The 27,923-nt window shown below is 41.0% G+C and overlaps 4 protein-coding genes across 5 annotated transcripts in view; 1 reads left to right on the top strand and 3 right to left on the bottom strand.

Moving 5' to 3' along the window:
- Positions 1-19,226, top strand: part of LOC110837606 (uncharacterized) — a 94,577-nt gene extending 75,351 nt beyond the window's left edge. The window contains exons 9-10 of the transcript XR_015533578.1: positions 18,142-18,354; positions 19,092-19,226. The gene's annotated coding sequence lies outside the window, so the exon portion shown is untranslated. The remainder of the gene's footprint in view (positions 1-18,141; positions 18,355-19,091) is intronic.
- On the bottom strand, positions 2,683-11,303 carry yellow-e (L-dopachrome tautomerase yellow-e). 2 transcript variants are annotated; one of them, XM_022059021.2, is made up of 6 exons: positions 10,969-11,303; positions 6,448-6,766; positions 5,763-5,978; positions 5,059-5,292; positions 4,089-4,336; positions 2,683-3,635 (listed from the first exon to the last, which is right to left on the bottom strand). In XM_022059021.2, the coding sequence occupies exons 2-6, from the start codon at positions 6,727-6,729 to the stop codon at positions 3,359-3,361; spliced, it is 1,257 nt and encodes a 418-aa protein (XP_021914713.1). In that variant the 5' UTR covers positions 6,730-6,766; positions 10,969-11,303; the 3' UTR covers positions 2,683-3,358. The 2 variants fall into 2 exon arrangements, with proteins under 2 accessions (XP_021914713.1, XP_021914705.1); XM_022059013.2 differs by having other exon boundaries at positions 6,448-6,730.
- On the bottom strand, positions 19,139-20,769 carry yellow-g (L-dopachrome tautomerase yellow-g). Its single transcript, XM_022059155.2, has 2 exons — positions 20,725-20,769; positions 19,139-20,279 (listed from the first exon to the last, which is right to left on the bottom strand). The coding sequence occupies exon 2, from the start codon at positions 20,276-20,278 to the stop codon at positions 19,139-19,141; it is 1,140 nt and encodes a 379-aa protein (XP_021914847.2). The 5' UTR covers position 20,279; positions 20,725-20,769.
- Positions 20,770-23,295: 2,526 nt separating this feature from the next.
- Positions 23,296-27,888, bottom strand: yellow-k (L-dopachrome tautomerase yellow-k). The gene is made up of 5 exons (XM_022059174.1): positions 27,720-27,888; positions 26,844-27,086; positions 25,845-26,048; positions 24,241-24,561; positions 23,296-23,628 (listed from the first exon to the last, which is right to left on the bottom strand). Exons 2-5 carry the CDS (start codon positions 27,069-27,071, stop codon positions 23,347-23,349), a joined length of 1,035 nt encoding a protein of 344 aa, XP_021914866.1. The 5' UTR covers positions 27,072-27,086; positions 27,720-27,888; the 3' UTR covers positions 23,296-23,346.
- Positions 27,889-27,923: the final 35 nt, after the last annotated feature.

The raw sequence follows: 27,923 nt of genomic DNA, 5'->3' as shown, positions 1-27,923 counted from the left end.
TCAAAGATCTTGCAAGAACCGACCCCAACTTCCTTTCTAAGCTCCGTGTGACTTCTTCCTCTTCCCAAAGATGAAAATTCAGCTAAAGGGAAGGAGATTTGAGACGATAGAAGAGATTCAGGCAGAATCGCAGATGGTGCTTGACAGGCTGACAAAGAAAGATTTCCAGGGATGCTTCCAGGCTTGGCAGCGGCGCTGGGATCGTTGTGTTCACTCCCAGGGGAACTACTTCGAGGGTGATGGATGAATTTAATACCTGAGATAAGTGTACGGGTTTTTATAGGCGCAGTCTTGAAACTTTCCGATCGCACCTCGTATTCTTCCTATTGTCTTGTGTTTGTTGTTGAGCCTGACAAAATGGTTTTTCAGCAGAAACCCGGTAAGAGTTGTCGTTGGTAGTTCAGGAACGCTCTACATTACCAGTCCAGAGAAGAACTCGCATGTACAAACATAAAACTCGAAACAAGAATCCCGACGGCCCTCGGATCGAAACTTGACAGATGCTTTTCCATCGTCGATCGCTTTGCATTTCATCGTTCTGTCATTCAGCCAGCTGATCCTTCATCCACTAACATCCGCGTTTACAGGTTGTTTGGTAACCACAATTCAGGAAATCTGACCTCTTCCTGGTTCATGCCTGAGAAATCTGATCTCTCATTCTAACCGACCATCGTTTTTTGCAGATGCTTCTGTTGCAACTACATTTCAGACACAATGAATTCTTCTCGGGCTATCAGCCGCGAAAGGTTGTTTATTGAAGAAAACACCAACGTTTCAAGAACCATCTTTGTCCTCGTCCTCAGCGTATTGGAGTTCGGGAGTTAACTGGCTGGTAGCCCGAGAATAATTCATTATACTTAGTCGCCGCGAAAGCTTCAGATCATACACACACTTCAGATGTTTACCTTTCTTACCTGGACCAAGGAATTTATTACGTCCTACTTAGTTACTAAACAGTGCTATTTTGCTAGTAACATGGTGATTGTACATACAATGATAATCATTGTCGGTAGTGGTCATCTGAGCTGAGTAAATAAGTTTAGATTCAGAATTGTTACATATTATTTACATCACTTTTATATTTTTAGAATGTTGCTTCATTATTTAATAACCTCCAGAGGCCACGGTTATCAAGTTTGTAATTGAAAATATTTACACTCAGAAACGTAACCGCATTGACATTAAATCTATAGGGAAATTTGCTCGCTTCTCGATACACACAAAACGCGAACTATACATCATATTTAGTTTTCAGTGTAACGAAATGAACTTCGAGTAAAGATTCCCATGACTAATCAATCGCTCATGCCTACGCATTGAACTTCCCTTGTCAACAGATGGGAACGACACAGTTCTATGGAATACAGACAGTCTATTACGTAAATACGCTTTGACGTTTTCAGTCGGTGTTGGCACTCACATGGGAAATGGGCGCGGATCTCCTGGGAGAACGTTTCGGAAAATAACGCGACTCGGTTTTTGTTGGAACTGTTCTCAGTAATGGCACTGGATAGCAAAACATTCAGTACGAGGCCTCCAAATGTAGTTTACAGACAGATTTATTTTGTGACCTTGACACTGACATTCAACAAATACTTAACGAGAATGAAAAGGGATGACTTATAGAAGCAATGAAGGGTGAAGAGGTCAGAGGGATATGAAAGGAATATGAAAAATGGAGGGAAAAATACAAAGGTATGAACGGGATAATGTAAAGGAAGAAAAATGCTGAGGAATTTAGGTGCGATAGGGGACATCCCCCTTCGAATTTCAGCGTACTCTTTACACGAGTACAACATTTTTGTTGGAAACAATGAAGGGAAGAGACCACTTGGAAGAAGTAAGTGTAGATTGGAGGATAATATTAAAATATCTCTTAGGAAAACAGGAATTGAGGATGTGGATTGGATTAATCTGACTATGGATTGGGACCGGTGGCAGGTTTTTGTGAACAAGGTAATTAATCTTCAGGTTTCATTAAATGCGGCGAATGTCTTGACTGTTCGTTTCTCAAGGACTTTGCTCTATTTACTACTTTATAAACTTTTCATCAATGTCGTGCTCTTCGTATGCTTCGACGTATGTTTCGTCTTTAAGCTGACGGTAACAAAAACGTCAAGTACGCCTTTCTGTTCCGCATAACATCACACAGATCAGTTAGTTGGGTTGCATTTGTTTAGGCGCTTTGTATTCGTGTATCTGCATATTGTTCGTGCTGTATTGTAACAGTGAAATTTTGTGTGTGTGTGTGTATATATATATATATATATATATATATATATATATATATATATACACATTAAAACTACACCGTTCTAGTAATTATTTAGAATATCATTAATAATCCGACTCTTAATTAATAGATTTAGGTTAAGAATATAACAGTGACTGCGCGGGACAGGTCGCTGTGTCTGTGTTTGTGTTGTGCTGTCCTATGTATGCGGAAGTCTTTCAGGCGGACCTTCCATGTGTCGAAGCGGTACTGCCTGTTGCCTAAAAAAGTATATTCAGAATTGTTTCTGATACGAAGTAAACCAGTGAGCTAGAGGTCATTTTGTCAAGTCACTTTCCTTTTCTATGAGAAGTAATCAAGAATATTTGAAAGAGTATTTTTCGCTGTTATTAGAGTAACGCGCTTGGTTTTTAAAAGAATAGTAGGGCAAATGAACAGACATCGGCGAGAACTATAAAACATTTCAATAGTTTTATTCATAACTTTAGAGGATCAGGACGCCTCAGGCTTTGGATGTTGAATTTAGCCACCACTCTGATATATCAGTCATTACAGAAAGGTTTTTACAAAACACGTTTTAAACAGTCTCGTTAATACAGCTGACTGTATCATAAACCTACAGTTTGTACATTTCATTCCCTGCAAATAGTTTGTACAAAAGAGGATAATGCAAGTTGTGCAAAGACATTTAATTACAAAAATAACAGGCTAAGTTAAACATGTTATGGTAGACATGAATACTTTTAAATTACCATTCTCCTTGACATGTAGGATGTACATATAATTACACTACTTTTTGCTTGTGTGTATATATGTATAAACAACTTTGTTCAACTTTTACTGGATTTGTCAGCTGACACAGAATATTAGGATAAGCTGTGTATCGATGCTAAGAGTATGTTCTCAAAAATCGTTTTGAGTGCCGGAGTCTGACTTGCAGGCAAAGTGAAATTTGGGAGCGTTCACATAGTCCGTATTGTCTTCAAATTTATTTTACCAAAATTTGGTACTTGTTATATATGAGGTAGCCCATTCTTGATACAGGTTTACTCTCTTGACTCAGAGAAATTTCTTGCAGCCCGAGATACTGTGTCCTGGTTATTCAGTGCGACAATCAATGGCTGGCTAGAAGAAGGCAAAAGATTTGTTGGGCGAAGGAAGATGACGAGGGATCCTCATAATCCGAAAGTTGATGGTGTTCGGATCGTATGTCTGGCGGAAGTACTTCTGGAACTTGGAGGAGATGAACCAGATGTTGTAGTTGTCATTGGGCGTAACCCGGATGTCTGATGAGAACTGCAGTGCCTCAGAGTCTTTTACCACAATCTGTGCATACGGAGTGCCAGGTCGCAGAGACACGATGGCCAGTTCCGACACTGGGTTGAAGTACAAGGTCCCGTCACTGTGGAAAGCAACACATATTTGTACTCTTTCATTCTAAAATCAGTACATCCCTTAATGTTACTTTTGTGTTAAGTTAATGAAAAAGTTTTGATTATTCGTGTGTCGTAATCTGTTTATTTCTTCCTGTCTTAGATTTAAACCCTGACTTAAAATTTACAGGAGTTACTCTTAGCGCCGTGATAGTGCGGCAACTTCTCCGGCACGTTTGTTGGTCAGGTAGTCTAATCGTTAGTGTGCAGGCGTTACATGTAATCAGCTTAGCCGAGTCGTACATTCTCCGGTGCCTTTGAATTCCACAGTGTTTTGCTACAAACTGCAGCTGTCTTATGACAACATATGAGAAATGTTATCCGGCTTAATAACGATCAGAATCTAATGAGGAAGAATTGTTCTTAACCGAACAGTGGGCGGTGAATGACGATCGGAAGAAATGATTTTGACCTGTACTCACATGGGGTCGGAAGCCAGAGAAGCGGATTGTGATGATTTCTCGAAGACGAGTTTCACCTGCAGGTCGGCTTCTGATTGTGGCGGAGTCTGCAGTACAGACGTGGGGATGGCGAAGAGGCGCAGCGCCGCGAACGGGTGGTAATACAGCACTCGCTGGTCTCCGTGCAATTGCGCTCCGAATATGTTGGTCTCAGGCGATAAAGCGATGCCTACTACTGCGTCCGGGAGGGTAAACGACTCCCCGGCGATCTGTGACAAACACAGTCCTAGATTTGGTGTTTATGCTGTGATAATTGCTGGTTGGTTTTCTAATTCTTATTATTCAGCTTCAGAGATTGAAAAAAAAGTACAAAAGCTGTATTTTATTGCATATTAACTCGGTGAGATCAACTGTCACGTTGAAGTAACTCTTCCTTTTGTATTTATGGGTTTTGTATGATTCTCATTGCAAACAGAGATTATTTCCTCAGACAGCATTAACTGGCTGATATTTGTAATGGTGAAGTGTGACGTTTTCTTTACGGTATAGACTAAATTATCAAATTATTTTTCCGAGTTTCAGCTTCGAAGAGGTAACTGACTGTCTAAAGCTAGAAGACTGCTTTCTGATTCCCGAAAAAAGCAGGGATTATTTGTTGACGTCACACATCCGCTATGGAGCTCACCCAGTGCCCGAGGAAAAGCTTCCTGGGTATGAACCTAATTACTTACCTTCATCTACTGTCCAGGTTAAGAAATGGGTTCTCGTAACGTGGTGCTGAAGTACAGGGACAACTTTGACGTTTTGCATATAATTTACTTGCACAGTTTTCAATCATTGTTGTTAATATAAATGTCAGATTCATCATAAAAACTTATCCATAACCATGGGGGGGGGGGGGGGACTGGAAAGATTATTACAAGTTTCGTTCAGTCGCCTAGTCCTTGATGACGATACGTCAAACTCCAGCTCTCGCGAAATTCTTACTTACGTTGTACGTGCTGTGGTCGGGGTGAGGCAACATGCTCGGGTCGAAAACCCTCCAGGAAGCGGCCCTTCTCACGTCGTACACAATAATGGCCGCGCCAGCGGTGTCAGTAATGTATAGGAAAACGTCGTCACAGGTCTGTTGCTGGAATCCGTAAAAACTGCCAAACCCTCCCGCCGTCCCAGCAACCTCGTAGTCGATCACCAGATTCGTCAACAGCGAGTTGGGCCTCAGTACCTGAGATAAATAATGTATTCGATACATTTTTATGCATCTGTTAAACATGTGGTATACTTGCAGTTGAAGTTCTTTTTCAGTTGTTTTTCTACCAGCTCGTCTCGCTTTTCACAGTTTCTATCTGATAATATGTGTATTTCTTTATGAACTTCTTCTGTTCATGAAGATGGCTGTCTTCTGGGTTGTGGTCATCCTCATGCGATGATTCAGGCAGCAAGGATCTCTTAAACGTCGGTAAATCTCTGCCAGACTACACGGCGCTACAACCCACAAGATTGGATTGAACGCCGTGAAAACCTCAAATCCTGTTCTTCTATTTGTTTGGTTAATTTAAATAACATTAAGGATGAAAAATTACACAATGTGAAGCTTATTTATTTAACTCTTCAAACACGTAGTACTGAAACTAAAAGTTCATTAGGCTCCCAGAGGTAGATCGTACGCGCATTATAATGTTGGCAAGTGATTACCTGTCTGGGCAATACGATGTTGTGGACGAGCGAGTCAGTTTTGAGATCGAACACGAAGATCTTCGGGGGACAGACCGGCGAGTAGTCGTCCAGGGTAGTAATGACGCCACTGTCCAGCACCCACAGTCTGTTGCAACGGTCCACACGCGCGCGGTACACCGATACCAGACCGGTGCAGTTCCCGGCAGTCCCCTGCCACTCCCAGCCCGGGTACGGCTGTAAACAGACGAGTGATCAGCTTATTTCCAGGATCGGAGGTGAATCCTCGACTGAGGACCGATTTGAAGACAACTTTCAGACCGAATGCGATAGCTGTGTGGTCAGGAAAATGTCGAGACGCTGCCTGCTAAATATCAGTTCTCAGTTGCTTAATACTGATGTATATTTTCAGGTATGAAAAATAAATGCGAATGTATTGACAGAACAGTCGTGGACAGCTGATGAGTGAAGGCCATCCCAGCGAGGTCCATTATCCCAAAATGTTTGGTCTTGCTATATATATACAAAGGTCCCGGATTTACTTTGAAGACTTGTAAGGAGAGGTTAACATTCAGATGGATTTGAGGAAGGCGTGTGAGAACGGGAGATGGTTGAAGTGGCTCCGGATTTTATTCAATGAATGGCTTTAGTATTAGCAGCTATTGCAGTGTTTGTTACTTTGCGAGAACATTGTGTGCTTCAGAACCTGTAGTGGGGGCGACTTTCCAACGTAGGAAGCAATCGGATGATCGGGCCGAGGTAGCCAAGTCAAAGTGGCAGGTACTCCACTTCGGAGATTCGGCAGTGCCAGGAAGATGCGGTCCGAGGTCACTTCCAGCCCGGTGAACAGGTTGTTCTGCGGTATATAGTTGTCATCCGGCAGGTCGTAGCTAAGAAACGTCCATTCGTAAAGTGTCTGGAAGTTCTGTTTGGAAGCCGCGGAGCCAGCCAGCAGTGACACCAACGCCAGAACCAAAGTAGCCGTCATCCTGCCACAGAAAGCGTTCGGTCTTGCGAGTCAGCTTCTACACCAATAAAAATTTCATTTTAGTTGTTCATAGAGATTGTATCGAATCGAGTAGCTAAATAACTGCATGGAACAGTGTCCTTATGAGAAACTAATAGAGATGTTTTGTCTTTTAGGGAGCCCGGAGTCCCTTTCCTGGGTCAGAGGAATCTATTTCATACACTTCCACCCTACTTCTTTAAGATAAATTTTAATATTATCACTCCTTTTGCGCCTAAGTCTTCTGAGTGGCTTCTTCCCTTCCTGCTTTCATACGAAATTTTGAAGGCATTTCTCATCTCCTCAGTAAGCCCACATATCTCATATTAATTTATTTCATTATTACAACAAATTCTGGCTTAGAATACACATTACAGAACTTCTCACTATTCAGTTTTCTGCGTCAGAGTGTCCCTTGTGAGCCCAAATATTCTCCCCAGCACCCGGTCCTCAAATTCTCTCAATCTGTGTCCTTCCCTTAATGTGAGACACCAGCCTTTGCACAGATGTTTAAGAACAGGTTCGATTATAGTTTTTAGCTTTTAATCATTACGTTTAGACAGCAAATGGATTAACAAATTATTCTGAACAGCAAGGTAGCAAGAATTTCCTAAGATTAATCTGTCGTAATGTCTTCTTAAATGCAATTTCCATTCTTTATCGTCGTTCCCAGTTAATTTTGATATGTTTTAAAAGGGTTTCTTAGCCATCTTTGTGTTATGATTTTGTCTTCGGTTCTTTTGACGATACATAAATATTTTCTTCGTGTTATCTGTATTTAGTTCTAGACAAACTTTCTCACTAGCGTGCACTTAACTCTCTTTATTATGTCTACAAATCCACATAATAGAGTAAATCGAAATTGCATTCTTGGTTAAATTAAAAGTAGATTAAACTCGTAAATTTCATATTACCGTTTATTTCGTGATCTGTCCTCTAAAACTTTAGACTTGATAATAATGTGAGCAGTGTAATTTCTTGGCAGACTTCATAAGGAAGACAGCGCTTGATCAGAAACCTAGTTACCGAATCAGAATCAAAATGCGATGGTAGGAATTTTTATTTTTCCGTAAAATTTTGTTGTTTAATGCCATGAATTCCATAGCCACGACCATTATTTGTATTTATTTAAAGTTGATTTAACGATGCTTTTTCAGTAGCTCTGACCGTATAGCGTCGAACATCCGTTATAGGTGTGGCGCCATCGTAAAAAAAAAAACGTGAAGCGGTTTTCCAGTACGCATTTGCAAGATCTTCTATAATACTTCCCTGGTCAAATGTAGGTGTGTAGACTAGCAGTAGAATTATTGACCTGTTATGTGTCATACCATAGGGTGTGGAGGTTATTCAGCCGCGGGATATTATCAGATTTCACTTTTTAATTCTGATTTCCTGTTAGTTTTGTCCGAAACAAGTATTCTGCTTGCAGCTGTAGTGTATCTACGCTAGCAATATCCGTTTAATTCAATTTAGAGCACTTTCCTTTCGCTTTACTAAAGAAATTCGTTTCAAGTCAGAATAATATTGCAGTGACATCATATGCTAAATTTTGCTGGTAAAATTTTGGTGAATGTAGGTCGAATTCGAAAATTGCTGGCGTAAGTCAAAAATCAACGTATCTTGTAGTCTAGAAATATTTCAGATTTATTTCTGAACATTTCCAATATTCTACATGTTTATCTAACTAACTAACTAGATGGCTTACCGAACCCGAAGGTTCATCACCGAATTAACCAAAGCCCTCCACCGGACCCTGTCCTGGGCCAACAAAATCCAGTCTCCTTCAACTCCTATCTCCCATAGATCCCACCTGAGATTATCCTCCCATCTACGTCTAGGTCTCCCCAGAGGTCTCTTCCCCTCAGGCTTCCCAACCAATACCCGGTACACACCTCTTGTACCATCCATGCGCGCTACATGCCCAGCCCATCTCATTCTTCTCAACTTAATCGCCCTGACAATACTGGGGGAGGAGTACAGATTTTTAAGCTCATCATTATGAAGTTTTCTCCACGCCCCATCGTCTTCCCTCTTAGGCCCAAATATCCTCCTCAACAACAGATTCTCAAACACCTGCAATCTGTGTTCCTCCCTCTGAGTGAGTGACCATGTTTCACACCCATACAAAACAACAGGTAAGATTATTGTTTTGTATACTTTAATTTTTAGACATGTCTATCAATAATAATTATTTTACTTTTGGTGTCAGTTTCACTCGTTCAGTTCATAATAACAGTATTGCAGATTCAGTTTTGTGGGCCTATCACAAGCACAGAACTGAACACGTCCCTTCGCTTCTCACAGCTCTTTATTATAAAGCGATTTATTATTCTTCCATGAATCGTACGAACTGTTGTCTCATTAAGGCACGTTGCCCATTCGTATTTTTTTCGTGCACTAGAATTTGGCAATCTAACCGGTTCTTATCCTAACCTAACCACAGATGGCTGTTGCAGACAAAAGGTTGAAAGTTGTTAGTCGTGAACGAGTGTAGTGTGTGCCTGTCCCATTTAACGAGCTAATAGATTTTGAACTGCTGGCTAGAAACTTTCATAACACATCACACGCCCTTTTCAAGTTTCTCGCGTAATCGATTTATGTTCTGAATACCTGATGACCGTTACAAGCGGAATGTGGCGTCTACGTGATTTTATGCAGTTCGTCCAGATGAAAAGTGTGGATTCCATCTAAAGCAAGTTGCTACCGTTGTACCCAATAAGCCGGGAATATGTTTCGCTGTTATTTTCGGGCAAATTAATAGACCAAGAATGAGGGCAACACATGTGACGAATCACTGAATTTATCATTGGTTCGTCAATGTCGACACACCCGGAAAATAATACGTAGAATTATTTATAAAAAGTATCATGGGAGCTCCGGAGATCCGATTCCTTGAGACGCTGAGAAAAGGCGTTCTACTGACCGTTAAGAAAACATCGGTAGGCGACATCGTTGTTATTGATTTCCCTCTCCTCACTTACTGTGAATTACTTTAATAAATCTGCTGACGTGTGTCACCCACCGCACGCAATGCTATGAGTAAACGTTTCTACCAGACCCTACTTCCCTCTTGTCATTCATTTGGCTACCAAGATAACCTGTCTGCACAGACGAACACCACCTGCGACCTATTTCCGATCTGTCTGATTCCAGGCAGGATATAGTGTAAGTTCTCAACTTCAGAGAGTTTATTTACGACAATTAATAAACTCCATTAGACTATGTTTTAGAGTTCAGGCCAAGAAACTTACATCCGTCTTTGGACATATACGCTTTTTATCTCGTGAAGACAGTTGGCATGTTAGCATCAATCACCAGCTCTACTCGCGAAAGCTCCGTGTAGGAGACAGTATTTTATATGCAGCTCAGATAGATAGTGTTCCTCCTTCGTGGTGGCGGTCTCCACTCACAAAGTTAAAAGTGAAATTACGCTGGAAAACTGAAAGTACATGAATGAGGCAATTTCTGTTTCCGTGCCCTGCTAAGTGACTTTAGTAAGTGACCTTTGTGCAGGGGCAGAGGAATGTTGCTATATTTATATATGTAAGAATGTAGTCCACGTAGCGAGGAACTTTCTCATTTCTATATTCCTAGTCCTTATTCGCCTTGTGGCCTTGTATGTGGTTGCTATAATTTCGGAGGAAATAAAGATGGAGGTTCTACTTCCGGCCGAAATGTTGGTGGTCACTTATAGTACCACACGACATCACAGCACAAAATACCGCAGTTCTTGCACTTACATAGTTTTTATTTTGAAGTAATTTCTACGAATTAAATTTTTTTTAACGGAACTAGTTCACTTCAAAAAATGTATTTCTTTTTATGATCAGTCATAATAAATATCCGAGCGCTTTTGTTAATTTCTTCGTATTCATACAATGAATAATATGTTTAACCTAAATGTAAAAACGCCTACTTTCAAAACTGTTTATATATTTATGCCAGTCACGAAATCTAATCAATGTTCAGTAATGACAATGAGAATATTATGAGAGACGTGAGGACATTAAGAAAACCGTATGTGATAACAGTTTTTATTAACCAGATTCATTATCCAGAAACTGACAGTCGCTCAGTTCATCACAAACTTCCCGCATTTTACGGAATCTGATGGTTCTTTACAGCATTACGTCCTATCCTAAGCCAGATGGATTCTGTCTACATCATATTTATTTAAGATCCGTTTTAATATTATCCTCCCTTCTCGCCAATATCACCCACCTTGCTTTATTTCTCTACCGCAACAATACTGGAAGACTTTTAAAATCACGTCGTGTGATATTTTTCAATCCCCACCGACTGCGTCCTTGTTAGATCCAGATATTCCGAGTCCTTTGTTTTCAGTGATTGATGTTATTTCTTCAGAGAAAAACAATGATTCACAGTCACACAAAACACCACCGTTCGCATTAGAAGCGCGTTGTCTGTAAAACACTTCACTCGGGCACGTGCCACGGACACCAGATATTCACCAGGAACTTGAACTGAATGTCAGGAGCAGAGCGCTCGCCGAAATGTTAACTTGCTGTTGCCACCACGAGTGCCGCCCGTGGCGAGTGTCTCGGTTTATTATAGGCGTCTGCAGCCTTTCTCTCGCTCTGCGTGTGCGTGTCGCCGCCCGCGTAACACGTCTTCAAGCAACAACGGCGTTCGCACGGACTGCCCTTCGTACGACGAGGACTCGGTATGGACTCTGGAAAACTCTGTGACATCGCGGGTCTTCACGCTACAGTCGGGCTCGTTTTGTGTTCTAGACGCACATTGACCCAGAAGCGAGGAGCGTCTCGTCTGTATTTGGGAGATACGGTCCCTGGATCGAATTTATAAGCCCATATTCTGCATTTTCCGCAGATTTTCGTAGCTTCATTCTACGTTGATATTATATTGTATTTTGGGAGGGCTCGGTTGGCTTGCGTTTGCTTCATCATCCTCAACTCTTCATACCGCAGTGAAGATTCTAACACCCATTTATTTTATTTAGTGTTCTGTCTGACGACAGGTCCATATGAACAGGATCCTTCCATCCTTTTCTCGGACTGGGACCTGTTCATATACGTTCTTGGCAGATGATCCAGAAGTGGTTTGCCATTGCCTTCTTCTGTGTGAGTGTGAATGGAGTAATTGTTGGGATGCCACGGAGGAAAACTCCGTGTTGCCTAGACCACGGCCTTGCCCAACACAAGTTATAAATTCGGGCACCGCCGGGAATCGAACCCGGGACCCCAGGATTACAGAACAAACAGCGATTTTGTATTGAACATCCTTGACGGATGCACCGAGTATATTGTGATTCTTTGGTTACGGAAGAACGCTCTTCAACCTCGGAGATCACATGGCATTGAATGACATGAAACCAATCGTTAATGGGAAGTCGGTAATAATTTAGAAGGCTGTTGTGGCTCGTTTGAAGGTACCTTACAGTGTTTTTCCTGCCATATTTTTCTCGATCTCGCGCGTATAAATTCCCAGGGGAATTTCACCAAATATTCTGTAGCCTGTGCATAGTAGCTACAGGTGAGAATAATAAATGCATATTACATTTGGTTTATCTGTAGACTGCTTAAGTATCTTCAGACGGGAGACAACAACAGCGACGGGACTGAACATAATCGATCTAAAACCACTGAGAAAAACGACGCGACCGGAAGCGACTATAGAATTTTTTCCAATTTTTGTTAGATAAATGCCATATGTCATTCATGCACTAATAGCAGCCGGATAAACTAATGCACTAGCTTCACTCACATGTTTATAAGCCGACGCCCACAAACTGAGCGACCACGATTTTTTCAGAACTGACTCTTTCCACATAATTATTTGTTTATTTATAACTATGTTTCTATTGAAATTTTATTCTCTGTCGTAAAATCTCATTACAAACAGAGTAATGACAGTACAGGCTATTCCGTAAATCTTATAATGACTAATGGCTTTAGGTTGAAATATTACGACAGCCTACTCGACAAAAGTGTTGATGGGGGGGATATACTCGTAATGTATGAAGGTTAATACCAGCTGCGAACGTTTGATAGAATCAAACAAACTGCAAGTTTACAGGGACCTCCAGCTGGTGTCCAATGCCAGTTACATTTGTCGTGATAACTTAACAGTGTGATATTGTGGTGGTGGATTTCAGCTCTGTTCTTTCTGTGAAAAGCAAATAACACGATAGAACCTCGGACTTTTTAATGTCACTCGCGGGCTAATTTCATTTCGACCAATTTGCCTTGATGTTTTATATTGCTGATACAGATCGAGGTCATTAAAAGATATGTTTTTTATATATTATTAATCGTGTAATATTTGTGATTTAAATCTTGTAAAGGATATATCCCACTAGAACCCGCCACTGGGCCCTACGTCGATCAAATTTAATCCAATCCACCCCTCAGACATATTTTTTATCATTAATTTGAAGGATATACTTCCGTCTGCGTCTGATTCTCTCAAGTCGTCTTCACTGTTCAGGTTTTGTGACTAAAATGTCTGCATTTCATACCTATTCTGTCCTCCTTAGTTTGATCATCCTAATAACAATCCAGTCCACTCCCTCTTCAAATTCATTTCAGTATTATACTTCCATTTGCGTCCAGTTGCACGAATATCGAATTTGTTGCCACCGTGTTTTTTTTAATCGGGCGCCGTCAGTGCGTCGAAGTGAAACTCCACATCCACACGACTTCCTAGTTTCCCGCTAACACGATACTAATCTGAGAGCTGCATAAGGCAAATCGGATGAAAACTGAGATGTGCTCAGACTTGTTCTAAAAGTTGCATGCGTGCAAGTGGTACAGTGAGAATATTTTTAAACTCAATGTGATGTTCTTCGTCTCAAACCAACAGTGGAATGATGAGGACACTTCCAGCCTATTTTATAGATTTGTTAAAACAATTGATGGATTATATTATGTATGATTTGAGGTATTCACAGCGATGAGTATGAAGATTTCTGTCTTCTGGGTTCTTGCGCTGTGAAGTCTGGTAGATGTTTACCGACGTTTCAGAGGTCATACTGCCTCCGTCATCAGGGCGATGAGTATGAAGATTTCTGTCTCCTGGGTTGTTGCGCCGTGTAGTCTGGTCGATGTTTACCAACGTTTCAGAGGTCATACTGCCTCCATCATCAGGGCGATGAGTATGAAGATTTCTGTCTTCTGGGTTGTTGCGCTGTGTAGTCTGGTCGATGTTTACCAACGTTTCAGAGGTCATACTGCCTCCATCATCAGGGCGATGAGTATGAAGATTTCTGTCTTCTGGGTTGTTGGGCTGTGTAGTCTGGTAAATGTTTACCAACGTTTCAGAGGTCATACTGCCTCCATCATCAGGGCGATGAGTATGAAGATTTCTGTCTCCTGGGTTGTTGCGCTGTGTAGTCTGGTCGATGTTTACCAACGTTTCAGAGGTCATACTGCCTCCATCATCAGGGCGATGAGTATGAAGATTTCTGTCTTCTGGGTTGTTGCGCTGTGTACTCTGATAGATGTTAACCAACGTTTCAGAGGTCATACTGCCTCCGTCATCAGGGCGATGAGTATGAAGATTTCTCTCTTCTGGGTTGTTGCGACGTGTGGTCTGGTCGATGTTAACCAACGTTTCAGAGGTCATACTGCCTCCGTCATCAGAGTATGAAGATTTCTGTCTTCTGGGTTGTTGCGCTGTGTAGTCTGGTCGATGTTTACCAACGTTTCAGAGGTCATACTGCCTCCATCATCAGGGCGATGAGTATGAAGATTTCTGTCTTCTGGGTTGTTGCGCTGTGTAGTCTGGTCGATGTTTACCAACGTTTCAGAGGTCATACTGCCTCCATCATCAGGGCGATGAGTATGAAGATTTCTGTCTTCTGGGTTGTTGCGCTGTGTACTCTGATAGATGTTAACCAACGTTTCAGAGGTCATACTGCCTCCGTCATCAGGGCGATGAGTATGAAGATTTCTCTCTTCTGGGTTGTTGCGACGTGTGGTCTGGTCGATGTTAACCAACGTTTCAGAGGTCATACTGCCTCCGTCATCAGAGTATGAAGATTTATGTCTTCTGGGTTATTGCGCTGTGTAGTCTGGTCGATGTTTACCAACGTTTCAGAGGTCATACTGCCTCCGTCATCAGGGCGATGAATTCATCGCCCTGATGACGGAGGCATGTTACATGCCACAAGATGTAGGCCTAGACTTCATAACGGCCAATTGTTTTTATTTTAAACATATTTCAGCGTAGGACTACTGACTGTTTAACGAAGTACAAGAAAATTATTCCGAGTCCATGCATGCAATGTGACTAGCTCTGGAAACTGTAAACTTCTCATATAATAGAATGTATCCGCAATTAAAACTGACTTCAAGGCCGGTGACTTATGCACAATAGCAAAAGGAATTTGGCAAATATGTCATGTCAAGGAAACATTTATATCCTTCTCATATCCCCGGGTTTTATATTGGTTTGGAGTTCTGTCAGAATTTTTTGGCCAAACTATTCCCAAGGACAGAGTATTTTGGGAAAAGGAAAAATAGCTTTGTGTGATTGCATTGACACTTACGAAATTCCTTACTTTCATAGCCCTAGTGGTAAGGGGATATAAGAAGAATCCGTTACATTTTGTAGCCGGTGGGTCTCAGTTTGGGTGGAGTGCGGGTGGGGTTATGCCGAGCGTGTAGCATGTGGTGGGTAAAGAATGTGACCAGCCCACACCTTTACTTTCTTAACCAAGGACACTGTTACACGTGAGACTCAGTTACGTAATGGAACAGAACGAAGTGGCAGCGGTTTTGTTTTATTTCCTTGACAGATTATTCATTTATCGCCTTACTACAGCCTGTGTAACAAGTTCCTCATTCATAATTATTAACATCCAGTACCGGTTACAAGACCTAGAGAGTCATATTGGATTATAGTATTACGCATTATTTTGATCTGAAAACAGCTGTATAAAGTATTGCATTTGGGGGTCCTAAGATTGATGCCCCCGGCTGCATGTCTGGGCTCCTTTCAAATGTCCTACTTCGTCAAATTGTTAACTTGCACAATTTAAATAAGTACAGTTCTGATTGATTATAACGATGGTTTGTAACATTCAGTATTGCTGTTTATCTGGATTTTATCCATCGTACGTTGTTCTAAAATAAGACCGCTACGTTTCGAGGGCTGGATCTGCTCCCATCTTCAGGTGAAAGTAGCTAAATATATATTCTGTTGGGTCCAATGGAAGGGGCTATTCTGAATACCTGGATTGAGGCTGTCTCGTTTTAGAATATTCGACGATGTGATAAGTCCAGAAAGAAAGCAATATTAAACCAATAATCTTGGGAGTGCATATCATAATTGGATTTATAGACTGCTAACAGTATAAGGTATAGGGCCTCAGAGAACTCCACGGTGTTTTACCAGTCCGTGATTGAGACTAGAATGCGCAAAATGTTTGCTTCCAGTATTGGTCAACAAAGAGGTTTTGGCTTGGTGAACAGGCTGTAGAGACGGGTGGGTGTAGTCCGTGTTACAGTTACCGGAGCTGTTAGTAAAAACAACGGGTCCTTAACTGAGGCTGAATTGGTAAGAGATCAGCTTGGCCTTGCTTGCCCTGTGGACCTAATCTGGTTTACAAGGTCTGCCGAAGTCCGTGTCGATGAAAGTCATACAGATTTTAAAATCGGTGTCTGTATTATTTATCTAACTGTTGAAGCATTGCGTCTCAGTTACGAAAGTTATTCCTCATTTTATTAAGTTTTGGTTAATGACCTTTCGTGTTTATGGGTTTGAGAAATTATGTTCCGTTAGAACCCTGCTCGTGAATTTATATAATTTAAAACATGTTTAACCGTGGACACTTCTCAAGCCTTGGTCAATATCTCGTCACCAGCCTTTCGATGGCTCGTCGTATTTAGTGCACTGTAATCCTGGGGTCTCGGGTTCGATTCCCGGCGGTGCCCGAATTTATAACTTGTGTTGGGCAAGGCCGTGGTCTAGGCAACACGGAGTTTTCCTCCGTGGCATCCCAACAATTACTCCATTCACACACAGAAGAAGGCAATGGCAAACCACTTCTGGATGATCTGCCAAGAACGTATATGAACAGGTCCCAGTCCGAGAAAAGGATGGAAGGATCCTGTTCATATGGACCTGTCGTCAGACAGAACACTAAATAAATAAAAATAAATAACTCACAGCAGTGTCAATTTTTGTGACTTTGTTTCAAAAATGCCTTGCTCTCCATTATGACTTCAAAGCGTTAGTTAACATTGTCGTAATAAATAGTAATATTTGCGTCATTGCGCTGTTACATCGCCCGAGTCATGAAATAATTGCACTGTCCCTGTGGTAGCGCCAATTTCTATCGAGGTTACTCGTTTACTGTTCAACCACTGGTCAGTTTCAGCGTCTCTCTCCTCCTGTCTCTGTCTTTTTCGGGGAGAGTGGGGTGAGAAAATTGATAATAATTCGATACGAACTTCGGGTATTAGCCATTTAAGGGACACAAACCAATATTAAATGTAATTTGCAGCCTATTTTTGTGGGTAATGATATGTAGATGCAGGGCATTATACCGATGTTTCGGATACGCTGTCAGTAAGGATCTCCTAAACGTCGAATTTATTCTTACAGGAATGAAGCTTAAAACTTACCTCATTTATTGACTGTTCATAATTAAAACTTCTTAGGTAAATGTTAGTGAAAATAAGGTTTAGTACATGCATTAGCATAGTGATTTATAGAAATAAAAACTTCACCAACTACTGCTGACTTCCTCCACTGTTCTCAGACATTACCAGATTAATGCTTCTGTCTTATATCTTATATCTTAATTGCATCATGCTTGTGTTTCAATACAATACTTTTATTTTCCGCCGTTCTGTCTTATTTTTTATACATTTAATAAAATAAGGTTGCTGTCCTTACTCAGTATTATTATCCTCAACAGAAGCCACCCATATATATTTGGATATTAAACTTTTTAAACAAGAGTACGGTGGTGGTTAGTAATGTTGGTGTTACGATGAATCTTGTGGAAAAACATTTTTTTCCGTTTGATTATAAGCATTATGAATTCTCGCTATCTTTTTCCTCAATGCAACACTTGAGGCATTAATAATTGCAGAGCGCATTGGGTTTTCCCGTTTCTCTGGGAGGTCTGAAGATATCTGTGTTTTGTTGATAACCTTCGGGAGGGCGGAGTGTCCTGTTGGCGGTGTGTTGGTGTGGCTGGTTTGGGCGAGCTCTGAGCGGTCTGCAGGTCGTTGAAGAACTTTCCTCCTCATTGGAATCTACGCCAGTAACTTTCCCATTGAATGTTGGCAACAATATGTTTGTTAAACATTCTCTTCAAAGTTTTTCACCACGAACTTCACTTTAAAATTGTTTCCTCATAAATTTGTTGAGTAAATGAATAATTCAACGTCTCTATTACAGGAAATCCTTGCTGGCTTCTTTCGATCGTTCAGCGCTAGTGACTTTAACGCGGGGCATTAAATCCATCTTGCACGAATGATCAGTAGTGTGAATCCTTTATTATGCGAATGAGAATGTTAATTTTCTATGCTTTCGTCCTGGAAGCGATTGGATTGACTTATTGCGTGAATTTCCTCAGTTGCTCTCTCCTTCCTTCATATTTATAGAGTGCAGGTTTGTATATCCCAATATAAGTAGAAGGACAAAGTTTTACCTCAGATATTTCTTTTGCTAATAAGAATGGTGTAATAATTAATTACGTCCTGAAGGAAAAGGAAGAATAATATACAACACAGCATTTACTTAACGTACAAATCTGTTTAATATTAGAACTGAAGTACGCTTATAATATATAACAACTAATCTTAAGAATATTTTACTATACACAGAAGCACATCCAAATAATAATCACATTCATAGTTAGAATCGCAAGGGTAACAGTCAATAGATTCAACAACAACAATATAATAATTAAATATAAGAGTATTCGTGTTTGATTACAAAGTTGGTACAGTAAAATACTAATCGAGTTATAACAAAATACTTCTTTAAATACATCTTATATTAACCTTTTAGAGGCGTTATTTAAACTGTAATTTCATTTCTATGTCTACGGATTAAAACATTCGAAGGACTCCAGAGTTTAATATAACAAGTTTATTTTAGTAGTGAGACCTTGGCATAGGTTTTTTTTTCGCATTCCATCAGTTCAGTCAAGACAAAGAAACTTAACAAAATCACGTTCTGCACTTGTATTTATGATTTGTATCACATTTATCAACAACTTTATGTACATAATATTGTTTATAAACTATTTTCGTAATGGCAGCAAACATATCTTTGTTCAGACGTACGAAGGATTGTTGTGCCGGTTTGTGAATCGTCGTGGGCTTTGCCTTCCTTTGTTTCAGGACGAGACCTACAGACTAAAGAAATATTCGGTAAATTGCTGAGACGCTCAACTTTCGCACGATTTGACCAGCGGATGGAGAGAGACACTGGCACCGGCACAGCCTACTCTGTTCTGGATGTAATCGTGGAAGTTAGACTCCAGAACCCACATGAGACGTTTATAACCGGGCACAACATGTGTGGCCAGCCGACATTCGGTACCTTTCTGGACAAGCAAGAAATTATCGGACTTGAAGGATGTTTCTGTATTCCACATATAGATGTCACTTTCACCCTTCAGACGGAAGAACATCGCAGAACCATTATCCGTGCCTAGAATAACAATACTGCGATGCTTGGGACCAACATCCACAACGGTGCCCTTGGCAGATCCTCGACGGAGGTGGTGGGCCTTGATTGAGAAGAGTCGTGCACTTGACAGGTAAGTGAAATATAAAACGTTTGTACCACAGGATTTCCTAATGAGAGCAAGATAAAGTACGTCTTTGGTAGACGATCCCTTTGTCACGGCTTTGGGCAACACGACACGGTAACCTTTGCTGTTTGTGACGTCATATACAAGAATCGCCCGCGTCGCAGCGTCACTAACATACGCATAGCAGCGTCCATCTTGATCGTAGTCCACCACGAGGTACTGGAGTCTGCTGGCAGAGCAAACCAATTCTGATAGATCGATCACTTTTACCACTTTTCCTGTCTTCGCGCTGATAGCTACGATCTTAGGAGGACAGCGCCTGATCGGTTGCTCTAGAGTGTTGACGATACCAACATCCAGGACCCAAAGGATGTCCTGAGCGTCAAGAAATATGTCGACGGCAGACTGCAGTGCCTGACAGTTACCTTCTTCTTGGAGACTCCAACAAGGAAATGGGGTTATCACTGGGTGACAGTTCTTGGATCTGAGCGGCATTTTGCCCAGTGTGAAAGGCACGCCTGTCTTGTAACGAGGCGTCAGGACGATAGCCTCGTCCTTGTAGATCTGTACTCTCGTAGTGATGACGTGCTTCGAGATGTAGCGTCCTGATGAGGTGTAGATGCTCTTTGTGGACGAGCACGGCCAGTCCAGGTTGGCGCCGTCCAACGTGAATGTGAGATCTGGGAGCAGTTGCTTGTTGCACGATCCGGACGCAGAGCAGACCGGAGCGACTGCTGCCACAGCGAGCAACCAGATAACTTGAGACCGCATTCTGAAACAGGGCGTCTCTGGAGTAAATTACGAGTTTTGTTCAACTCCCGTCATGCAACCTCCGCACTTCTCGATCAGGCAATCTGAAAATAAGAAGTGGTCGTCACAGTAACCTCACATAAATGCCGTCGGGTTACCACACACAATTCTCCACCATTAAAACCATTTTCGCCGTTTTGTGCTGTAACCGTCTCCGGAAACACCACGACCGAGTCATGACTGTACACCAGTTGGTTCTGTTACGGATGTTCCAGCATCCAAATTCAGATGCGTTTTTTAAGTTTCCTTCTTCGACAGATTAAAATACTTACGTATTCTTTTATATGGCTGTGAAACTTTACTACTGGCCCTACATACTTTGCATTTGTGAAACTGAAATTGAATTTACAGACGATGTTCATAATTCGCAGCCCTTCGTGGGTTCTTGTTCCTAGCGGAAGTCTCACCTGAAGAATTTAACTAGGAGCCTATGGACGAGTCGAAATACACACACAACTTTCAAGTGTGATTGCTTCAAAGCCCTCGGCTCTTTTTTATACCAACTTTCGTCTGTCAACGCAGCCACTTGGTTCAACGTAACGTTACGACCAATCCTTGACCAGTGTTGTGCTGGCCTCAGCAGTAGCGTCTTCTTATTACGGGCGGTTGTTTCCTTTTTCCGACTGCGTTGCATTTTGCAACCTCGCCGTACAATATTCCGCTGATTCCAGTTGCACCGCTTGTTTTGTTGACACTTGTCAAGGTCTGGTCTTCCTGTCATGGCCGTTCGTTCGCTGCACCAAGAGTTGCATGTTCGAATGCATTCAGGGCCATTAATGTTTGTGTAGTGTTTTACTATTGAGATTAATGGTAACCGTAGGTCCGCAGTCTTCTCGGCTACCGAAGACTGACTGCATAATAGGAACACTTATCTCCCCATATACGTTAGGTTTAGAATACTTGGCACTGAATTTCTAAATATTCCCGATCAATCTACGGCCCGCGGACCTCCATGAGTCGTACTGTTCCGGCTCAGAAACCCATAATAACTTTCTTTCAAGCATTCCAGTGCCGTTGTTTTTAATTCTTAATTACCGGTAGTCGTTTTGACATGTGGAAGACACCATTGTTCATCAGAGATATGGAGTCCATCTTTAATGCAGCGTGAAGTTCGTTGCACTCTCCAGCATCTTCTGAAGGGATAATCACTCAACAGTTTCTGGAAAGAGTGCACTGGCACTGAAAATGTGTCCTTCACGTCACATCACACAGGCCATTGTTGATTAATCTGATCCGAGGTCATTGGTTCTCCGTAGGTCATTCATGCATAAATATGGTCTGAGGAGACATTCTTGCGCTGATATACTACGAGGTCAATGTTATTTAACATTGTGTTCCAACAATGACCTTTCGCCCTATTGTTGTGCAAGAAATTGTTCCAAGGGTGCCCATTTTGGAGCACTGACTCCCGAGAATGCAGTTTCCCTTTCCCCGCAGGAGAAATGCGACAGACATCAAATTTGATATTGAGGAGCTCTACTTAAAATTTTCGACAAATTTAATTCATTTTTCAATTCGGACGACAGTAACGGAAACATTGCATGACGATATAGACAGGCCCTCGTGCGTTTCTGCCTCCATCTAAAGAGTACCTCGCTAAATATTTATTAGAGTGAAAAATTATTTGAACAGTAGTAAAACATCAGATGCAATTTTATGTTCAACTTGGCCTGCACTTATCCGTGAGCCTTACGAATATCAAGATAATTAAACAAAAGCAATTTTTATGTTGTCATCTGATAGCTCGAACCTCTGACTTAAATAAAGTTTTTTTATATTTAATTAATTATTCTTGTCCGTCTATTCACAATTTAAAATTTAAAATTAAGATAATTAAAATAACATGTGATGTTCCTTATCTAGATGTTCTAAATGTAAATCGAATGTATCGATAAGGAACATCACATGATATTTTAATTATCTTAATTTTAAATTTTAAATTGTGAATAGACGGACAAGAATAATTAATTAAATATATATCTTCACAATATGACGCAACTATACCAACTTATGAAAAGTTTTTTATTGTAGATCTATGTTCATTTGACTTGTCTGTTTTACGTTATTTTCAAAGAGAATATCAGAAGTTATTATTTACGATTTGAAAATCTAGAAGAAATAACAGAACGAGCGTGCCGGAAGTGTTACATGACGCATACATTTTTTTTTCCATTGTATTTGTAACGTATTTCTAATGTTAGATATTTTTCCATCCTTCTTACACAGCATGGAATATTTACTGGGTACTGTATTCGAGAATTTACTTGTGATATACGTTTTAAATTATATTGTTCTTACATATTTAGTTTGCCTACTTAATTAGTAATAAATGTACTCTTACATAATATGTACATAAATATAACTTGCAAATAAAAAATAGTTGTAATACATGTGACAGTTTCAGTAAGAAACATCCTTAAGTGTAATTGATATTGAACTCCAAGTTTCCGACGTGTCCGAACGTGATTCCTTGCGTGTAGTGAGGTCGAAATAACGATGACTCCAGCAATGTTTTGTTTTATTTGGTAACCATAGTCTCGAGTTTGACCCGGTATATAAACTGGAATGCATTCGTGCACAGTTAACACAAATATTCTGCACACACAGCTGACTTGAACTATGTGACAAATTCTATTAACAATTCTATTAGCGTGTTAATGGACTTGGGAGCAGTAGATTATTAGATTCCTTTCGTTTCTTGAGCCAAAATATCTCCCGTTTTGAGTTCTGTTTAATCCATTAAGACACATTTACCACCTCAGTAACCATCGAAGACTTTCACAGTTCAGTACTGCAGTGTTTCAGGTAACTACAAATGTTTGTCTCCTCTCGCATTTTATGAAGCCGCGTCTGGGAGGTTCAGGTTCAGGGTCTTTTGGGCCTGGGGTGCATTAGAATGACAGATTTGTCATTCCAGCTGCTGTGATTCGGGAGGAAACCAATATAAGAATAATAAATTTAGTGACTCCTTGAATATGTAGAGTTTTATAATATTTATTTGTAATAAATACGTATGTATCGGCGGTAGTTTACACGAACGAATATTTCTGGATCCTGACACAGCGCTGGCCGACGACAGCCCACACCTGCCACTGTGGGTCCAGAAACATGTGACTGACTTGGGGCAGGGTCTTGGGCGATTGCAGCAGCACGGTGTGGGACTCCGCCGACAGAGGACGTCTCGTGTCCCAACGCACCACCGCATGATCCCGGGGCAGGAAATAGTGCAGTCCTGCCGAGAGATCCTGAACCAAGCCACGGGATGGTCCTAGTTTCCTCCCCAGAAACGTCACAGGCTGCCTTTTCGCCTTCTGCAAAAGAAATGTTCAGGTAAGTACAGAGACACGTGTGCCGTGCCGTATAGTGTTGCTTTCTCCTCCTGTATCGGTGCGTCCAGACCATTTGTTCTCGAGGTCGGTCGCGAGCCGCTGACTCAGGAGGGGCTTTTGCGAGCTGTGTCCATACAGCTCTTTTAATGGTTTCATACGTTCTGTTTTGTGAGGTCTTCGTTATCCCTGAGCTGTTTAGCGAACCTCCGTTGTAGTTCTGACACTACTTAGATCCTTACTGTAGACACCGTGCACATTTGTGGAGGTATACAAGATGGAGCACGTGAATGAAATGTCTGAACGCAGTTTAAGAAGTAAAGCCGTATAGGGTATGTGGAACGAGACGTTTTGGTAATAATTAAACAGTAGTTATACCTATTCGAAATCATTAAGCTTGACTGTGCTTATGATTACGTTCGTTGCTACGTGACAACATTAATAAGAGAAGTCTTATAAAACAAAATACCGCATGTCAAATACCATTATTATTTGAATTCAGAATATAAAACGTAAATTTTTCCGAAATTCAACTTTTCAAGGAATATCTTTCGCCATAAAGTTAGTGCTGATGAGATGTGGTCCACAGCGACTAACATTGCTACTGGGTTGCGGTGAGGACCGAATGGCTGACAGGTCCAATGAGAACATCCGGTCCGAGTCAGGCTCCGCCAGGTATAAGAGAGACTCGCGTCGGGACAAAGCGAGCGTCACGGCGCCAACAGCATGCATGCGTTCCTTTTCCAAGCTCTTCACGTCCAGTCCAATCTGCCACCACCCGCTCTGCCCTATGACCAGTAATGCGCCGCTTCTGGAACCGCCCACGTAGGCGCGAGGTCCCCAGGCACCGACAAACGGATCCGCTACAATGGAAGTTAACGCATGTGACGCCACATTTGTCAGCCACACCCTCAGAACCTGGAAAACCAGACCTATCAGTCACCAAGAGATCGTCGTTAAATAAGCAATGAAATAAAAGAAATTAATGTCAAAAGAGTAGAAATTGCTACGACAGATCGCCTGCATAATAACAGCGCAGTTCTGGTGCCATTAGGATGTAAAAATATGTAATTACTGTGGTAACTGAACTGGGGAGAGTACATTGCATTTTCTGTTGTAGGGTAATGCAGATACGAAGTTGTTTTCAAAAATGGAAGTTGCATGAAACTTCGACGAAAATATTTTTGACGTAAATACGTCTATATTTTAGGGTCAGTGTCATTCGGCAAAAATGTAACGAAAAAGGGAAACGAAAAAGTGTAACTTCGTTTTTATGTTACCTAGGAAACGTCATCTGTTTATCAACAAATAAACAACAGTGGTTACCTACATAGTTACCTTACCTTACATTACATTACATTGAGCTACCACAGACCCATCTTAAGCGTAACTAATTCAAGTTAAATAAGCAAAGTCTTAATCAAACTTTACTCAATTGTAAAGCGGATATAAAGGAAATATTTAGATTAAAGCCAATATATAAACTTCCTTTCCGTATAGACGTATTTACGTCTAATTCTCCGGAACCGTGGTTCCACTGACAACTCTTTTTTGGTGTCGTTGGAATGCCACTTTTCCCGCGATCCTTGTCTTCACAACATAAAACATGAGAACATATTTATTTCTATGAATGTCAAGTTTCGAAATATTGTCGTCTACTAAGCACCGTCAGAAGAAAAAGATCTTAAGAAGGTCTTCGTATAACAAGTTTAGTAGAAGTTACCTTATAGGAATCTGGGACAATTAAAGAATTTAGAAAACAAAACACTGACAATTACGTCCGAACAGAAGTCAACACAAACCAAAGTTGCTGCAGTCGTCCATTGCCTTCTTAATATTCAGTACTTCTTTCTACTTGGGTTTATTGTTTCAGTTTGAAAAATCACTCGACTGGTCAAGACATTCCCCGCCATTTGTGGAACCTGAAGATTTATTACTGTGTTTACAAGAGCTCGCCATTTTACTCTGTGAGGTTCAGTGTTTAAGATCCTCTGTAGCAGTAGCCTGCAAGTACCAAATATCTCTTTCATTCTGGATTTCTGACTAAAATTTTGTGTGGATTTGTCGTCTACTTATTTCACATGTCTCATTGTCCTTCATGTGACAACTTATGAAACTCGTGATGTGATTTTCATCATCATCCTCTTACACAAAATATTTATTTTCCTTTAAGTTGAGAGACCAAGATTTATCTGTCTTACCTCTTCGTTCCTGCGCAGGTCAAAAACAATCACTTTGGGGCTACAGATTTTAGTACCAGCGTCCAGGACCCACAGTCGCCCTCTCATAGAATCGACGTCCAAAGCTGTTACGTTCTGGAGCGAAGGACAGTGCCCCTCTCGTTGCATTGTCGGGTCACTTCTAGGGTAAGGCCGAGGAGACATGTGGGACGAGAATCCACCTGCCTGAAGGGAGAACTATTAGGTTTAAAGCAGACTGCGTTGTTTCGCATTATTAGCGTCATTTGTTGCTGATTCGCTATCTTTTGTCGCCTTTGGGACAATTCACGTTGTTAGATTGGCATCATCGTTTCATTTGTTTTCTCGACGTGCATTTATTCTTTTCGTAATCTTCTATAGCGATGGAATGCTACGTTCGGCGTCAGTTTGTCGGCGTTGTGTTTTATCTTGCCTAGTTATTATTTATATTATTTAGTGTTCTGTCTGACGACAGGTCCATATGAACGGGATCCTTCCATCCTTTTCTCGGACTGGGACCTGTTCATATACGTTCTTGGCAGATGATCCAGAAGTGGTTTGCCATTGCCTTCTTCTGTGTGTGAATGGAGTAATTGTTGGGATGCCACGGAGAAACCGGGGAATCCCCCGGAAGAAAACTCCGTGTTGCCTAGACCACGGCCTTGCCCAACACAAGTTATAAATTCGGGCACCGCCGGGAATTGAACCCGAGACCCCAGGATTACAGAACTAAAAATGTTCGCAACGGATAATCGGACGGACATATATTTAGGAAATTATTTGTTTATGGTTTTCTCTCAAACATTTTATAAGATAAATGCAATGTTTCTTGTGGACATGCATTTAAATACCCTGTGACTAATATTTAAAATTCATAAATTTTATAGACGTGCGGACAAAATGTAAACATTTTAATACGTTTCCGTGAAATGTTACGCGCTCCGCCATACTTTGACACCGGTCAAAACGTAATTTTTTCGGTGAAGAAAATGTTGGCTGTACCTGTTGCGTTGCTTTGTGACTGGAGTTCATAGTCTCTGGCCATGAAGCCTCTAAGAGCGTGGCTGTCACGGTCCCTAGATCGTATCTAGGCACGCAAATATACGCCCGATTTCTCCACACAGCTACTTGTCCAACTGGGGCGTGTAATGGGGCGAAACCAGATAGATGCCAGCTCAGGGCAGGGGCTAGCAGAGTAATCCAGAATAAATGTAGAAGAATGGTCGACATCGTTGTTTCTAGAATCTGCAAAGTAATACCAAATCAGTGGAACAAGGAACTTTTTTCATTGTGTACGGAATTAATGTTTACCCTTTGAACCACATGCTTTAACAGTTTAAGTTACTGGTTTTTCCCAAAAAAGTGTATTTCTGGGTGTTGTATGATTCACAGTATATACATAGTTTATTTCCGTAAACGGCCCTCCTCTTGATAGTACTGAGAATAAAAACATGTAGTTTTGTGTCAGGAATGTCGTTAAAACGTAAATATTAAAACAATTGAAAACATCGAAAATAATCTGTAGTAAATGCTGGAAATTACTGTTTGGCATATCGTAATCTGCCAATGACTGACAGATTTGTATTGAATTATTTGGGAACAATAAGTAATTCATTTAGAAATTCTACAAATAGCTACGAGAATGCACAGTTTGTTAATATACCTTGAGAACACCTTCTTAAATATTTTAAAATAACGTAAAAAAAATGCGTCTCTCGCTCTTGTGATCGTTCAACCCGCTTTTCTTGAGAATTTTTTACAATGTGGAACTCACTTTTCGTTTGATAGTTTGTCAGACAGTTCGATAAGATTGTTTTCTTTAACTGCAGATTTACATTTTTCTGTATATTTTCTTGTCGGTAAACGGTTCTATCTTACCTGAATATCTGTTGAGCTTACACAAGGAAACTAATCCTATCTCACACACGACATTCCGTGAAGGAATATCGCCGACTTCGCGTCTGGCAAATGAATTGTTTCCAAGTCAAGAAGGTGGTTGCTGAATTTGCAGTATTTGTGTACTGCATTCTTCGATTTGGTTACGTGGTAAAAGGGTTGTATTATACATCTTTTAAAAAAAGA

The sequence above is a fragment of the Zootermopsis nevadensis genome, unplaced genomic scaffold (assembly GCF_977971745.1).
Source record: "Zootermopsis nevadensis isolate Lab colony 2312 unplaced genomic scaffold, Znev_1.0 Znev_ptg000003l, whole genome shotgun sequence".
Taxonomy (NCBI): Eukaryota; Metazoa; Arthropoda; class Insecta; order Blattodea; family Termopsidae; genus Zootermopsis; species Zootermopsis nevadensis.
The sequence above is the reverse complement of the archived record's forward strand: the minus strand, read 5'-3'. Positions and strand labels throughout refer to the sequence as shown.

What these genes read in the sequence shown, in the direction of transcription:
- yellow-e (XM_022059021.2), bottom strand. Translation starts at nt 6,729, where the DNA reads ATGACGGCTACTTTGGTTCTGGCGTTGGTGTCACTGCTGGCTGGCTCC. An exon ending in ACATCGTATTGCCCAGACAG is followed by an intron (nt 5,293 to 5,762) that starts GTAATCACTTGC and finishes TATTTATCTCAG; the next exon opens with GTACTGAGGCCCAACTCGCT. An exon ending in TCTCTGGCTTCCGACCCCAT is followed by an intron (nt 3,636 to 4,088) that starts GTGAGTACAGGT and finishes TGCTTTCCACAG; the next exon opens with TGACGGGACCTTGTACTTCA.
- yellow-g (XM_022059155.2), bottom strand. Translation starts at nt 20,278, where the DNA reads ATGCGGTCTCAAGTTATCTGGTTGCTCGCTGTGGCAGCAGTCGCTCCG.
- yellow-k (XM_022059174.1), bottom strand. Translation starts at nt 27,071, where the DNA reads ATGTCGACCATTCTTCTACATTTATTCTGGATTACTCTGCTAGCCCCT. An exon ending in GTCACAAAGCAACGCAACAG is followed by an intron (nt 26,049 to 26,843) that starts GTACAGCCAACA and finishes TTCTCCCTTCAG; the next exon opens with GCAGGTGGATTCTCGTCCCA. An exon ending in CACCGCAACCCAGTAGCAAT is followed by an intron (nt 23,629 to 24,240) that starts GTTAGTCGCTGT and finishes TTTCTTTTGCAG; the next exon opens with AAGGCGAAAAGGCAGCCTGT.